Source organism: Trichosurus vulpecula, chromosome 1, assembly GCF_011100635.1.
Source record: "Trichosurus vulpecula isolate mTriVul1 chromosome 1, mTriVul1.pri, whole genome shotgun sequence".
NCBI classification, from domain to species: domain Eukaryota; kingdom Metazoa; phylum Chordata; class Mammalia; order Diprotodontia; family Phalangeridae; genus Trichosurus; species Trichosurus vulpecula.
In genome coordinates, this window is record NC_050573.1 from 83037988 (window position 1) to 83051924 (window position 13937).

Here is a 13937-nt window from a genome sequence, read left to right on the forward strand (position 1 = left end):
TAGAACAAAAGAACCCTTGTGATGACTATGTAGTGAAGAAAAACAAATTCCTGCATTGATCACATTAAAAAAAAAAACCCGTTTCATTCTGCATCCCAAGTCCATCACCTCTCAGGAGATTGGTAGTAAGCTTTGGAATAATAGCTGGTCATTGCATTGATCAGAGTTCTTAAATCTTTCAAAGTTTTCATTTTACAGTTATCGTGCAAACTGTTTTCATTCTGCTCACTTCACTCTGCATCAGATCATACAAGTCTTCCTAGGTTTCACTAAAACTATCCCTTTCATAATTTCCAACTCCATCACATTCATATAATGTAATTTATTGAGCCATTTCTTAATTGATGGGCACCCCCTTAGTTTTCAGTTGCCATTACAAAAAGAACTGTTATATTTTTTGAACATATAGGTCCTTTTCTTCTTTCTTTGATCTCTTTGGGGTATTGAACCTAGTACTGATATTCCTGGGTCAAGGGGTGGGCAGTTTTGTGACTTTTCAAGCATAGTTCCAAATTGCTTTCTAGATTAGTTAAAATCATTTCACAGCTTCACCAGCAGTGCATCAGTGTCTGTTTTCTGCAGCCCCTCTGATGCTTGGCATGTTCCTCCCCACCCACTTTGCTAATCTGATTGGTTTAAATAGGAAGCTCAGAGTTCCTTTAGTTTACATTTCTTTAATAGTAATTTGCAGCATTTTTACAGCTATTGATAGATGTCTTTCTTTCAAAACTGTCTGCTACCTTTTGACCACATATCAATTGCCAGATGGCTTTTTATTATAATTCTGAATCAGTTCCCCCTCTGAAATGAGAACTTTATCAGAAAAACTTGCTGTAAAGATTTTTTTCCCCAGTTACCTGCTTCCTTTTAAATTTTAGGTGCAATGGTTGTGCAAAAACTTAATAACTGTCCATCTTATTTTCTCCAATCCTTTCTATCCCTTGTTTGGTCAATTTCCTATTTATAGATCCTTGATCCACTAATTTATGTTGCCATTTATGTGTAAGTCACATACCCATTTTGAGATTATCTTGTGAAATGCTGGTCTATACCTAGTTCCTGCCAGACTATGTTTCAGTTTTTCCAGCAGTTTTTTTTTTTTTGTTCTTGTTGTTGTTGGTGAACCCTTGGCTCAGTAATTGAGGTCCTTAGGTTTACAAAACCCTATGGACTGTATTCATTAGCTTCTCTTTGTTGTGAATCTAATCTATTTCACTGATTAATCTATTATTGAATACCAAATCATTTTGAAGATTACTGCTGTATAGCATACTTTGGGATCTGGTACAGCTAGCTTCCTTCCCACTTTTTTTTTCCATTTCCCTTGTGACTCTAATTCCAGATGAATTCTGTGTTTTCCTGGCTCTATAAACTATCCTTTGGCAGCTTGATTGATGGCATTATAAATTAGTTTATTATTTTCATTTTTATTTACTACTCACGAACAACTAATATTTCTCCAATTACTTAGTCTTTGTTTCTATAAATAGCACTTTGTAATTGTATTCATATAGTTTTTATGTGTCTTGGTAGGTGGACTCCCAGTAATTATTTTCAAAGGAACTTCTTTATTTCTTCTTGCTGGGTTTCCTTGGTAATATACACATACCAGTTGATTGTAAGGTCTACAAAGCCATGGGCTGGTTTTTATTTTTGTAACCCTAGCACCCAGTTTTGCCCACAGTAGGCATTTTGCTTGCTGGATTGAAAAAAAAATTGTACCATTTTCTTGTCCTTCTGTATCGAGGCTACCTCTGTTTCTAGGGCTTTTCCCATTAAACTAGTGCACTGTAAACTATAAAGTGCTATATGAATTGGTGTTTTAAGACCCTTACTAGTCATAAGGCTGTAAATTACTTTCCTCTGAGGTCCTTTGTTTCCTCATCTGTAAAATGAGGAAAATATTTTCAATACTTCCACTAAAGGCTTCCTCCTATGACTCTTCATGGCACGAAGGCAACCAGATTTTCAGACTGCCAGAGGTGTACAAATTCTGGCAAGTTTTGCTAAGCTAGAAAGACTGAGTACAGTTCTGGGGATCAACTATGAGTCACCACCCTGTGTGGTGAAGTTCTTCATTAGGCCACTGAGGGATGAATCTTTTGGTCTTAGCAACTCACGAAGAACTATTGACTAAGATGTGGAAATGAATGCAGTCTCTATTGGTGATAGGAGGACCAACTAGATCACTGACTCCAACAGTCTGAATATTCCAATAGCCATAGTTCTCTCCCAAAGAATCTCTCATTAAATAAACAAGCATTAGTGAATAGATCCTTGAAATACTGAAGCAACTAATATTTGTACTCTCTCCTACCAGGGCTATTGATTGTGAGGAAAATGCTAAATAAACAAGAGCCGTTGTTCTCATATGCTGATGTAAAGTGTATAGAGAACTGTATGCATGTGTATATTCTGATAGAACTCATAGCCCTGAAAGGTTCTTAGGAAATCATATTGGTATGCATATGGGTGAATGAGGTTCTGTTAGACTAGCTCTGGCTTACTCAAGCGATGTATACAACCAGCTCAATTCTACAAATCCTGCCTCCCATGGCTTTCTCACACCCTGCTAAACCCCAACTGTGAATTACTTTCATCACAGACAACCTCGTTATTCAATCTCAACTGAGCTCATACATAACAAGGCAAACATATCGTTCTTCCCTAATTCACTATCCTACTCTCCATAACAACCGTTGTAAACCTCATCTCCATTTCCTTCTCATTTCCCACACTATATCATTCCTCCACCCTCTCAGCTGAAGTCCTCACCTCATAATCTACATTCTCTCCCCTCTAAAAAAACAGCTGTTTACCTCAAGCACCCTCTTCTCACAGCCACCTGGCATCACCTTCAATATTTCTTGCTTTACTTAAGTTGCTAATGAAGAGCTGGTCCTTTTTTATACTAAGGCCAACACTTCTATAGGTACCATTGATACCATTCCTTCCTGTTTTCTTTAGAAAACTACCCCCCCACTGTCATTACCTCCATCTTCAATCACCCCCTATTCTCAAAAATCCCTCACTAGATCCTACCATCCCTGCTGCATTCCTCTCCTTTTCTCAACCAAACTCTTTGAAAAACCCATCATTTGGTTCCTCAATTTCCCCTCCTGTCTCTTCTGAACTCTCCATAATATTGAAATTGCTCTCTCCAAAGTTACCAATACTTTCTTAAACCAAAGAGCCAAACCTAAGAGCCTCCTCTTAATCCTCATCTTTCTTGACCTCTGTTGCATTTGACAACATGGATACTCCTGAATCTTTTCCACTGCTCCTTGAGGGCAGGGACTATCTTAGTATTGTCTCTGTATCCCTAGCACCTGCCAGAATGCCTGGTGCAGCAATCAGTGATTTGGGGAAGGAGGGAGGGCATGAGTGACCGGGGCAATCAGGAGAGACTTAATGTTGATTGTAAGCTCTGTGAGAGCAAAGCTGTCATTCTTTTTAATGTTTGTCTCTTTAGTGCTCAGAATAGGGCCTAGAACATAGTTGTCACAGTGTTTGCTTAAACTGAATTCAGTCGTCCAAAGTGTGGAGCCTGTGCCCCCACTTCCTCCACTGTCATGAAGCTGTGGGTGAGGCCCAAGGTGATTATATGAGGGCAGGTGGGAGTGAAGGCACTTTCCTTCAAGGCCTTGCTGCTCAATCCTTCTCTTGGCTCCCTGTCACAGCACAGCAGCAGGACTCTTCCTCCTTATATCCCACAACTCCCCAATGCTGGGAGAATTCCCTTGTTCTACCTATTCTACCCTGCCCTGCCCCCTTTCCCTTGTTTATTAGTGAACTTTACCAGCCTCAGTCACAAAAAGGCAATAAGCACATCACAGGGAGGACTCTTAATCCTTGTTAAGGAACCTGTAGCTCCAGAACATATCTTTGCTAAGGCTCTCCTCCCACTGCCCTCCCAGCACCTGCAACCTCCAGGGCTTTGGTGGGTCATATCCCTGAGGGTTACTATCTGCTGTAGTGTGGACCTACATGTTCCTGATGTCCATATCCCTGAGGCAGAGGGAGCAAAGGCAGACAGCAGGTGAAGAAGGGGGTACAATGTTTCAGGGCTCGCAGGATTCAGGAAATAGGGATGCCAGGTCCATGGTTAGGGGGTATTTCTGGCCTTGCCACAAGATATGGGTGGGCAGTGTGGCCCCTCCTGGTGGATAATGGAAGCAGCTGCTGAGCTCAAAGGCCAGGGAAGAACGGACCAGCCCCACACCGCCAGCCAGTTTGGGTGCTGGATGATACAGCCGTCCGTTGGCAGGGAGGGGCAGCAGTCGAGCAGGTTCAAAGGGTACAGCCAGGGCCTCACCCCCTCCACCATAGGAGAGGCGAGTAGGCCCCGGGCCATCTGCCAGCAGGTGTGTGAAGACCACAGGCAGGTCTTCACAGCGCACAAAGTTGCGTTCACGGCCACACAGTGAGACAAAGGGAAAGGCATCTTCATAGCGACCACTTTGGTTCTTCCTCAAGCGGGAGAAGAAGAAGACCAGGAACTGCCGGTCTGCAAGGTAGAGGAGGCAGGGGTTAGCAAGCCCCCAAATAGAAGAGAGAGAGTCACAAGATCAAAGAATACTGCAGTCTGAAGATGATATAGTCCAACCCCCCTTATCTTACGTTTGTTGAAGCTAAAGCCCAGGGTGGGGAAGAGACTCCTCTGAGACCACATGGCTGAGTCTTGGTGGTGGGGTGGTGGTGGTGGAGGGAAGGGAGGGACAAGGGGCCTGGGGAAAGAGTCAGAAAGGCTGGGCATCGCGAGAGGTTACTGTTATTACAGAAGCCTGTGCTGCCCAAAGGAGAGCTTGTGTGTTGTAGAGGAAAGCTGGATGTTGTAGGACCTGGATTTGAAGCCTGCCTTTTGTATAATGTGTGTGACTTTGGGCAAGGCACTCAACCTGTCGAGTACTCAGTTTTCTTCTCTATAAAATGAGGTGTTTGGATTACATGAACCAGGTTCCTGAAAGCTCTATTCTCCCATTTCAGGCAGACACAAGAGTGGGGAGAATGAGGGAGGCAAGTTTCCTGTGATTCATCTCCCTTGGAAGAGACCCTGAGAAGACTAGACCCAGTGCTCCTTAATGCTGATAGCTGGAGAGCTCGCTACTCATCAGGAGAAGAGAAAGGGAGTAGTGGAGGGAGCAGGAGCCCTGGGAAGGGACCTGGGCTCTCAAATGGACTAGTTGGGTCTCAACGTTCTGATGGGTCATTGCGGGTGGGTCGTACCTTTGAAGCAGGTGATAAAATTCTTCACTTTAGCATCATCCAGGAAAAGCTGCAGGACATGGGCAGGAGAGAGAGACAAAGAGAGGGATAAGAGCTGGACACCCCCCCCATCCTAGGGAGACAGAGTGGTGGTGATCTGGGAGGGTGTGCACTGTGCACATTTGCACGCCCTAGTATTTGTGTGCAAGTGTGCTTGTATCCCTTGGTTTTTGTGTACTATTTTATTGTCTTTTCAGGCCTTGCAGCTCATTCTCCATGGAGGCAAGACACCATTTTTATCTTTGCATCTCCAGTGCCTATATCATAGCACTTGAATATTTAAAGGAGACCCATGATCATGGTGATGTGGTATTCTTTCCTCTGGTGCAGATTACATCTGTGCCTTTTCACCCAGACATTGTGTGTGTGTGTGTGTGTGTGTGTGTGTGTGTGTGTGTGTGTGTACACCGAGAGATCCTCCATAGGGGAGCCACCCTAGGCAGTGAACACTGTCCTCTAGATCTTTGGAGATTTTATGGGTACTGGCTGTTATCTCTCATTATTGCAACACGATTATCCCATCTCCTTTTGCCAATTACACATTTCCCTTTTCTTGGATGTCATTGCTTGTACATAGATCCTGTTGGGAATATTCTGAAGCCCTGTCATGTGCTACTCTACGTCAATTAATCCCACTGCATTTTGGTTCTTCAGAAATTGCGGTGTTCATCACAGAGCATTATTAGGAGAACACTGTGTTGAAAAGGTGGTTTTATGTGTGGGAGGAAGCAACTTGAAGCCATTACAAGTTCCACATGCAATTTCCCAAATGCAATGCAATCCATTCTCACGCTATTATGTAATTGTGGATCGAGCTCTGTAGCGCCTGTCCAAGATATGCACGGAATGACCCGCTAACTCAGTGATAACGTCCTGTCACAGTCTGAACAGCGGGCATTTGTGACCCTTTGGTGACTCTAGGTCAGGTGGTTAGGCTGATCTCTTTTTCATGGGATCCCATTCACGGGTCTCACTGAGGGGGGCCCGTCATAGTCTGGAGGACTGACTCTGTGCGTGACAAGCTTCCGGACAGTGAAGGCACCGGGTAAGCGCGGGTCTCAGGTGCCTGATAAGCGCGCGTCAAATGGAACTGCGTAGGCTACCTGGGTCCGTGCATCTGAGGGGAGCTGTGGTACACGCACGAATGAACGCTTCCGTCCCGGACACGTGGGCATGGGGGTAATGGACGTGTGTGCTCGTGTACACACACACACACACACACACACACACACACGCGGCACTGCGGCCCAGCCCCTCCCCCTTAGCTCCTCCCTCTTTCCCTCCCACTTTGCCACCATTCCCCCGCCTCCTTTGCCCCCTCCCCCGCTCACCTGGCCTTGATGGTCAATGTAGTAGAAATACTCGCGGGTCTTGGGCTCGGGGCTTTGGCCCTGGGTGTAGGAGAAGCCCTCGCCGCTGGCCGCCCTCGCCCCCACCCCGCGAGAAAGGGCCAAGGGCAGGGCCCTAGCGCCGAACCTGAGGCGGCCACTCATCGGCAACATCCTGCCAGCACCTGACCCGAATCCGCTCTGGCTCGGCCTTCCGAACCGGAAGTTGCCGTCCGGTCACGGATGGGCGGGCGGCGGGGCCGGTGCTACGGAAGCGCTCGTCTCCCGGCAGCTGACACCCGTTCGGCTGGAGTTCCGGGGAGGAGCTGGAGGGAAGGCGAGGGGAAAGGGCCGCGGAGCCCGGTGCAGCGGCATTAACTCGTTATTACTCTTGCTTGAAGCCCAAGGACCTTAGGTTGCACCGTGACTCGGGCAAGTCACTGCTGGGAATATTCCGAATCCATGCGCCACTCGATCAATCTCCTTGCCCTCTGATTATCAGCTTCTTTAGAAATTAATGGTGTTGCAAGATCTTCCTCTGGGCCTGAATTTCCTCATGAGTCATTTGGCATTTATCAAACGTGACAGGCAGAGTAGGCCCTCGGAGGTTCCTTCCGGATGCCGATCTATGATCCCTCTTCACTCCCCGGGGAAGTGGCGATTCCCGGGTCCTGGGGTCCCAGCCTCCCGACACGTTCCTCCATGGCACCACGGGCACCTCTGGAATGTCTAGTGTACCCTTCCTCCCTTTGGCCTCCGCTTTCTACGCTGGCCTGGGAGAGTAAAGTGGAGGCCCGCTCCCCCGCCTTCCATCCCCCAAACATACACACATCACAGTAACAGACAATGTAAGTCGTAACTAGCAGGGACCAGTGATTTAGTACATCAGCCTCACTGTGGTGTTTGAACTAGATGATCTAATAAGCCTATGATCGTGAAACTGCGGCTCAGAGGGGCAGCAACCTTGCCCATGGTTATTTAGCTAGTGGCAGGGCCAGGACTCCGGATCTTCTGATTCCTTATCTTGAACTCTTCATTATATTACTTTCTCCTTTGCTCCAGTTTCTGATAAGAAACTTTTCTCACCAAGGCTGACTCCTTCCAAGCATCCTGGATGACATTCCCATGCCTCATCTTCAATTTCCCTGTCTGCTCGTTCCTTCCCTGCTGCCTACATGTGTGCGTACATGTGTGCGTGTATATAGTCACTCTCTTCGATCCTCAAAAAACCCTAATTAGATCATATCAAGTAGGAGGCTGCTAGGTGGCTCGGTGGATAGAACACTAGGCCTGGGGTCAGAAGACTTGAGTTCCAATGTGACCAAATACTTACTAGCTGTGTGACTTTGGGCAAATCACTTAACTTCTGTTTGCTTTAATCCCCTGGAGAAGGAAATGGCAAACCATTCCAGTATCTCTGCCCAAAAAAAGCCATTAACAGTATGGTCCACAGAATCACAACAGAGTTGGACACCACTGACAACTGAACAACAAAGATGACATCATCTCCCACTATCATATCTTGTTTATTTTTCAGCCAAAGTCCTTAAAAAGCTGACATTTGGTGCCTCCACTTTCTCCCAATTTATTCTCTTCTCCACCCCTCTGTAAGCTGGCTTCCAACCTCACCATTCAACTGAAACTGCTTTCTGCAAAGTTAGTAAGGATCTCTTAATGCCAGATCGGTCTTCATCCTGCTTGACCTCTCACTTGTATTCTACACTTTTTACTGCCCTCTCTTCATGGATACACTCTCCTCTGTGAGTTTTAGGATGCTCCCCCCTCCTGGTTCTTCTCTTACCTGACTTTTCCTCCTCCCTTTCCTGTCTTCCGTGCCAAGAATATACTGCCTCCTTACTTTTGTTTCTTGGAAATACACCATGATTTCTTTCAAGACTCAGTTCAAGTGCCACCTCCTTCATGAAATCTTTCCTGTCTACTTTTGCATCCCCAGTGCTGAGTTCACTGCTTATTGATTGACTAATAATGTACAACCTCCCCTACCCCCCTTTTATCCCATCACTTCTCCCTGCCTCCACAACCTTCTTTCCAAGCCCAGGCTCTCTTCTAAGAAGCATCACTGCTGTTGGCTAAGGCTTTGGCTGGCTGCCTAGAAGGGGGCCTAAGGCATTAACAATCCTGGTAGTTGGTTATTACTTCCCAGCTTGGGAAGAGAGGACGTTAATGGGAGAACAAGACTGGAGAGTGGTTTTTTCCCCTGTTCTTACAGGGAGAGTTTTTGAAGGTTTCTGGAGAGGAGTGGTGGAGTCTTCCCTTGAAATGTGAAACTGAGGTACAAGCATGTCAGCCTTTGGTTAGTGACATTTGTAGTTACCTTCTCTCAACTTAAGACTCCAAGAGAGAGAGGTGAACTCTATAGGGACAAGGGGAGAGTTTTGACTATATGTTTTTTAATCTGGGGTTCTCACTTTGGTTTCCACAAGGCTTAGGAAAAAGAGGAACTGATGGTCTTTATCCCCCTTCCTTTGCCTTTCTTCAGCTTCGTGAGACTGGGCTGTGTTTAAATTGTATCCTTTTATTCTGTTAAAGATGCAATTTGATGGAATAATCTTATTTCTCATTAACACCTATGGTTGACCCTGCCTTTACTCTTCCTGGTGTCCCCTTTGGGACATGAGGGTACAGGATAGCTCTGGAAGCTAGAGAGACCTTTACAAATTCAGGGCTGGGCTTTCAGCCCATTGTTGGAGTTGGTGTTTTATTTATTTATTTTTTGCTAACTGGTGGCATAATCACAAACCATTTAATAAATACCCTTCCAAGGGCAGAAGTACAATAAACTGCAGCCCTCTGAAAATCTGTCTCATCAGACATAACCCATTTCCTAAAGCCTGTAATTTTTTGTACCATGATGCACCATAGTATTCATCTACTAGCAGAATGAATATTTGACTGAAGGTCAGAAAACTTGAGTTTGAATCATTACTTTTTGTTAGTAGCTCTGTGACCTTGGGCCTTGATCTACTTATCTGTAAAAAAGCAGGCTGGATTTAATCTTTAAAATTCCTTCAATCTTTAAGATTACTTAAACCTTAAACTTACTATGAACCCTCGACTTGTGTGTAGGACATTCCTGGCACGCTAGAGTTTCCCTGACTTTAACTCTAACGATGGCTCGTTTGGGCTTCCTGTCTTTGTCATGACTGAGGGGAGCATTTTCCACTGGAAATGGAGACCCACTTGGAAAATCACTCTTTTCCCAACACTCCTCTTTCTGATGCTGTGACTAAAGACACACTTGTACGGCTGCCCTTAAAAGGTGGCCACCCTCTATAATCCATCAGCTCCCAAGGGTTTAAGTCCCATGCAGACGACACAGATCTATACATCTAGCCCCAGTTTCTCTCCTGAGCTTCAGCCCTGCATCACCAACTATTAGACATTTCAAAAGGATGCCCCTGAGACATCTTAAACTCAACATTCCAGACCCGCACTCATTACCTTTCCTTGCAAGTTCTCTTCCAAACTTTCCAATTTCTGTCCAAGGTATCACTATCCTTCCAGTCTTCCAGGCTCACAACGTCAGCATTTTCTAGGATTTTACATTTTCCCTCGTCTCCCATATCCAATTAGCTGTCAAATCCTGCTGTTTCTACCTTCATATCTGACCCCAATCATTTACATAAAAAGTCACAGAGGAGAGAGTTCAGATTCTCATCGACTTTTGCACAAATGGCCACAACATCCTCCTGATTGTTCTCCTTGACTCCAGTCTTTTGACTTGATGTTCTCCTGTTTATCCTATACATTGCTGCCAAAGTAACTTTCCTTCAGCTCAGACTGGACTGTGTGATCCCCCTAATCAATCAACTCCAGAAGATTCCTATTGCCTCTAGGAGAACATACACATTCCAGCTGAACTTTGAAAGCCCTAGACAACCTGGGCCCAACCCATCTTTCTAGTCTCATTAGATATGGCTTGCTTGTACACTCCTGATCAGCCCAACTGGGCAAGAATACTTCACCTCCCAGTTCTACGCCTTCTTACCGGCAATCCCTCATGCCTGGAATGCACTCTTTCTTTCCCCTGCCTGATAGAATTCATTTCTTTTTTAAAGATGGAGGTCAAGGAGCTTCTTCTGTATGAAGATTTTCCTGATTCCCCAAATGCTAGTGCCTTCCCCACCAAATCACTTGGCATATTACATTTCTCACCCTGGACCATACACCTCTTCCATACCAGTCCTCTTTTCCCACTGGTAAACTCCTCCCTGTGCTTCTGTTTGTAGTAGGAACCCAGACTTGCTGACCTCTATTCCCCTCCCAGATTGAGGTGCAAGAAGGTGAGGAGTCAACTATGTCAGGTCTTTGAGGTTTTTTTTTTTTGTTTGTTTGTTTTTTTTACTGATGGGAGGGGCCCCAAACCCTAGGATACTGCTACAGATCTGGAACACAGAGGTCTCCAAGCTAAGTAGGGAGTCACCACAAGGGAGGGGTGGCTTGACTCTTGACAAAATGCTGTTCCCTTGAGGGAAGGTAGGAAGGCAGGCCCCTTCTAGCAACCAAGAGTTTTTCCTGTGTGTGTCTGTCACCTCTGGTAGTACTCTAAGTTGGGAGGACCGTACAGCTCCTGGAGAAGGGAGGAGGCCCACAGGAAAAGGAGTAGTTGTCTCGACTCTTTATAGAATTTGGTACACGTCCAAATTTTTTACTTTTGTTGGATTAAACCATATCCATGTCCCTTTATGATATATTGTTAGCCTGAGGGTCATGAAGGCCTTTTTTTTTTTAATGTGGAGATCTTGACAAGAGTCAAATTCTGGGTGGGTACAAAGCTGTAACATGTATTACTGATAAGCCTCCAAGAACGAATCTGGTTCACCTGTTGTTGACACAAACTTTATAATAATAAACCACATTTATACAGCTTATAAAGATTTACAAAGCACTACAGTGGAAAGATGGCTGGAATCGAAGCAGTGTGTTCAAATTCTGGCTTCGGCACTTGGTAGTGGGGTGATGCTGAGCAGGCCACTTCCTTTTCTGAGCCTCAGTAAGTACCTGTATTCACCAAGCCCCCAGAGCTGGGCGCTGTTACTGTAGAAGTGATGAATTTGAAGCCAAAGGGCCTCCGTCAGAAACTTGGCTCTGTGCCTCCTGCCTGTGCAGGACCTACAGCAAGAGCCTTCTTCTGCCTCTTGGTTTCCTTAGCTGCAGAATGACGGTTAGGACTAGATGACCATTAAGTCTCCACCTAGCTCTGACTCCCATGATCCTGTGTAATTTCAGAGTGCTATAGAAATGAGTGTTTGTTTTCTCACTCTGGTCATCATAGTGGCAGTGAAGGTGACAAGACTCTGGGGACTCCTTGGATGTGTTACAGCCCTGTTCAGCTGCTACCAGGCGGGTACTAAGGCAGGCCTTTCAGGGAAGGCAAAAAAAAAAAAAAGGTGGAAAAAAAGGGGGGAGAGACAGAGTGAGAACAACAATGGAGAGAGTGTCCATATGTATTTTATTCACATGACATGGAGCCACCTCTACATGTCCATGCGTCATAATTACAGTTAGTCAGACAATGGGGCTGTGGCCCTGCCCCCTCCCCCCCTCCCAGTAAGTACCCTACCTCCCACCCACCTCATTGGAAGGTTGCATTCCTCCCCCTCCCCAGCATGGCTGGCCCAGTTCCTGAGATGGCTATCTGAGGAGGAATTTGGGAGGCTGAGGAAGGATGTTACCTATGCCAACCCCACCAACCCAGAGACCTGCCTACAGCAGCCTCCAGTCCTTGGTGAGGAGAGATTGGTGCTAGAGAACAAGGAAGGGTTGGGGATCCTGCTGGGCTTGGCTGGCAGTTTGGGGACTTGTGGCTGGAGTCCCACAGGGGCTTGAGGCCAGAACCAGTGCGGCCCTCCTCCCTCTCCATCCTCCCCCACCCCAATCCCAGGGCTGAGGCAGGAGGGGGAGTGGGGATATTTTTTTGTTTGTTTTTTGTTTGTTTTTTTAATAATAAATAAAAACAATTCTAAAAAAAATAGATATATAAAAACAGGAAAACAAATGAAGTTTTACAGCAACCAGAACCAAAAAACTCCAACATGGAAAATGTACAAACTGGGAGGGGGCCCCACAACATTGGACAGAGCAGGCCCTGCTTGTTCCCCTCACCACCCAGGCCCCTCACCCCAAGCAGGCTATTAAAAAATGGTACACAGGTGGGTCTTCTCCACATGGACTGGAAGATGGGCTTGCCCTGGCACTGGGATCCAGAGCTTTGCAGGTTGCTCTTCCCCAAGTAACCTCGTTTCTAGGGCCTTGCCTTCACACAGGGAAATCTACCCCCGTCCACATTCCATGAACATGTAGCCTGGCTGAGATGGATATGAAATGGGGATGCCTGGATTTTCTGGCATTTATTGCAAAGGTCAAAGGACCGTCTTGGGCCCCCACAAGGTATCAATCATCGTGGGCTTGCTCTCTCCCTCCTTCCCTGGGTCTCACCTGTGGAGGGCAGATGACTAGTCTTATCAGGAAGCTGCCTTCTCCATAGTTTATCTCCTTTGGTGTCAGGCTGAGAGGGAACCTTGCTGGACTTCCCTCTCATCCATATTCCTTCAAATCTGCTATGGGGCCAGGTATAGGGCAGGAAGTTAGGGATGGGGTTGGGTTGCTTTTTGGTCACAAGCCAAGAAAAGATGCAGAAGAAAACTATGATACCAACTTGCTCTGGGCTGAGGCTGGGTGATGGCTGGGGAGATAAATAGCATTTGGATTAAAATGATTTCATTAGCAAATTTAGTCCTTATATCTCTCACTCTGTCTCTATTTATATCTCTATACAAAGGCTCCGCTGCCACAATGAGGATGCGGGATAAATTCTGAATTTATAGTTACACTAAGAAAAAATACTCTTGCCCCACCCCCCCTCCCTACCCCCTTGGCTCCCAGGCTACCCTGTGCACTGCCCTGCCATGGCCCCTTGTGCCCCTGTTCTGCCCCCCAACACCAATTTGAGTCTGGGGGGATGGGGATATCTCACTGAGCCAGTCCTTAGGCAACTTCTGAGGAAGGCCCAGGGAAACCTCTACTCCATTGGGCTCCCCTACAGTCAGTGCTGACCCAAAGGGGCCATGAAGCCCTCAAGCTCAGTGGGTAGAGAATTGTTCTGGGAGAGGCCCCCAGAGGAGTGGGGAAAGGGCACTTGAGGCAGAGGGTGGGGGACAGGGCTAGGGATGGGGACATGGCAGCTGGTGGCATCTAAGGCTTGGGTCAAAGGGTCTGAAGCCTCAGGAACTTCCCCCTCTCCTTTATTTTGGGCTCTGCTTCGAACACAAGGGGCAACCACTTGTCTACCTCACTCCTGCCTGGAGTTAGAGTTGGGGCCAG

At 46.4% G+C, this 13937-nt stretch overlaps 1 protein-coding gene across 1 annotated transcript; it reads right to left on the reverse strand.

The window, feature by feature from the left end:
- Nucleotides 1-1548: 1548 nt before the first annotated feature.
- Nucleotides 1549-6826, reverse strand: C1H8orf82 (chromosome 1 C8orf82 homolog). The gene is made up of 3 exons (XM_036740845.1): nt 6597-6826; nt 5227-5275; nt 1549-4507 (listed from the first exon to the last, which is right to left on the reverse strand). Exons 1-3 carry the CDS (start codon nt 6765-6767, stop codon nt 4062-4064), a joined length of 666 nt encoding a protein of 221 aa, XP_036596740.1. The 5' UTR covers nt 6768-6826; the 3' UTR covers nt 1549-4061.
- Nucleotides 6827-13937: the final 7111 nt, after the last annotated feature.

Coding starts and splice junctions, on each gene's coding strand:
- C1H8orf82 (XM_036740845.1), bottom strand. CDS start 6,767: ATGTTGCCGATGAGTGGCCGCCTCAGGTTCGGCGCTAGGGCCCTGCCC. Junction 5,276..6,596: donor ACATTGACCATCAAGGCCAG/GTGAGCGGGGGA, acceptor CATGTCCTGCAG/CTTTTCCTGGATGATGCTAA. Junction 4,508..5,226: donor TTTTATCACCTGCTTCAAAG/GTACGACCCACC, acceptor TCTACCTTGCAG/ACCGGCAGTTCCTGGTCTTC.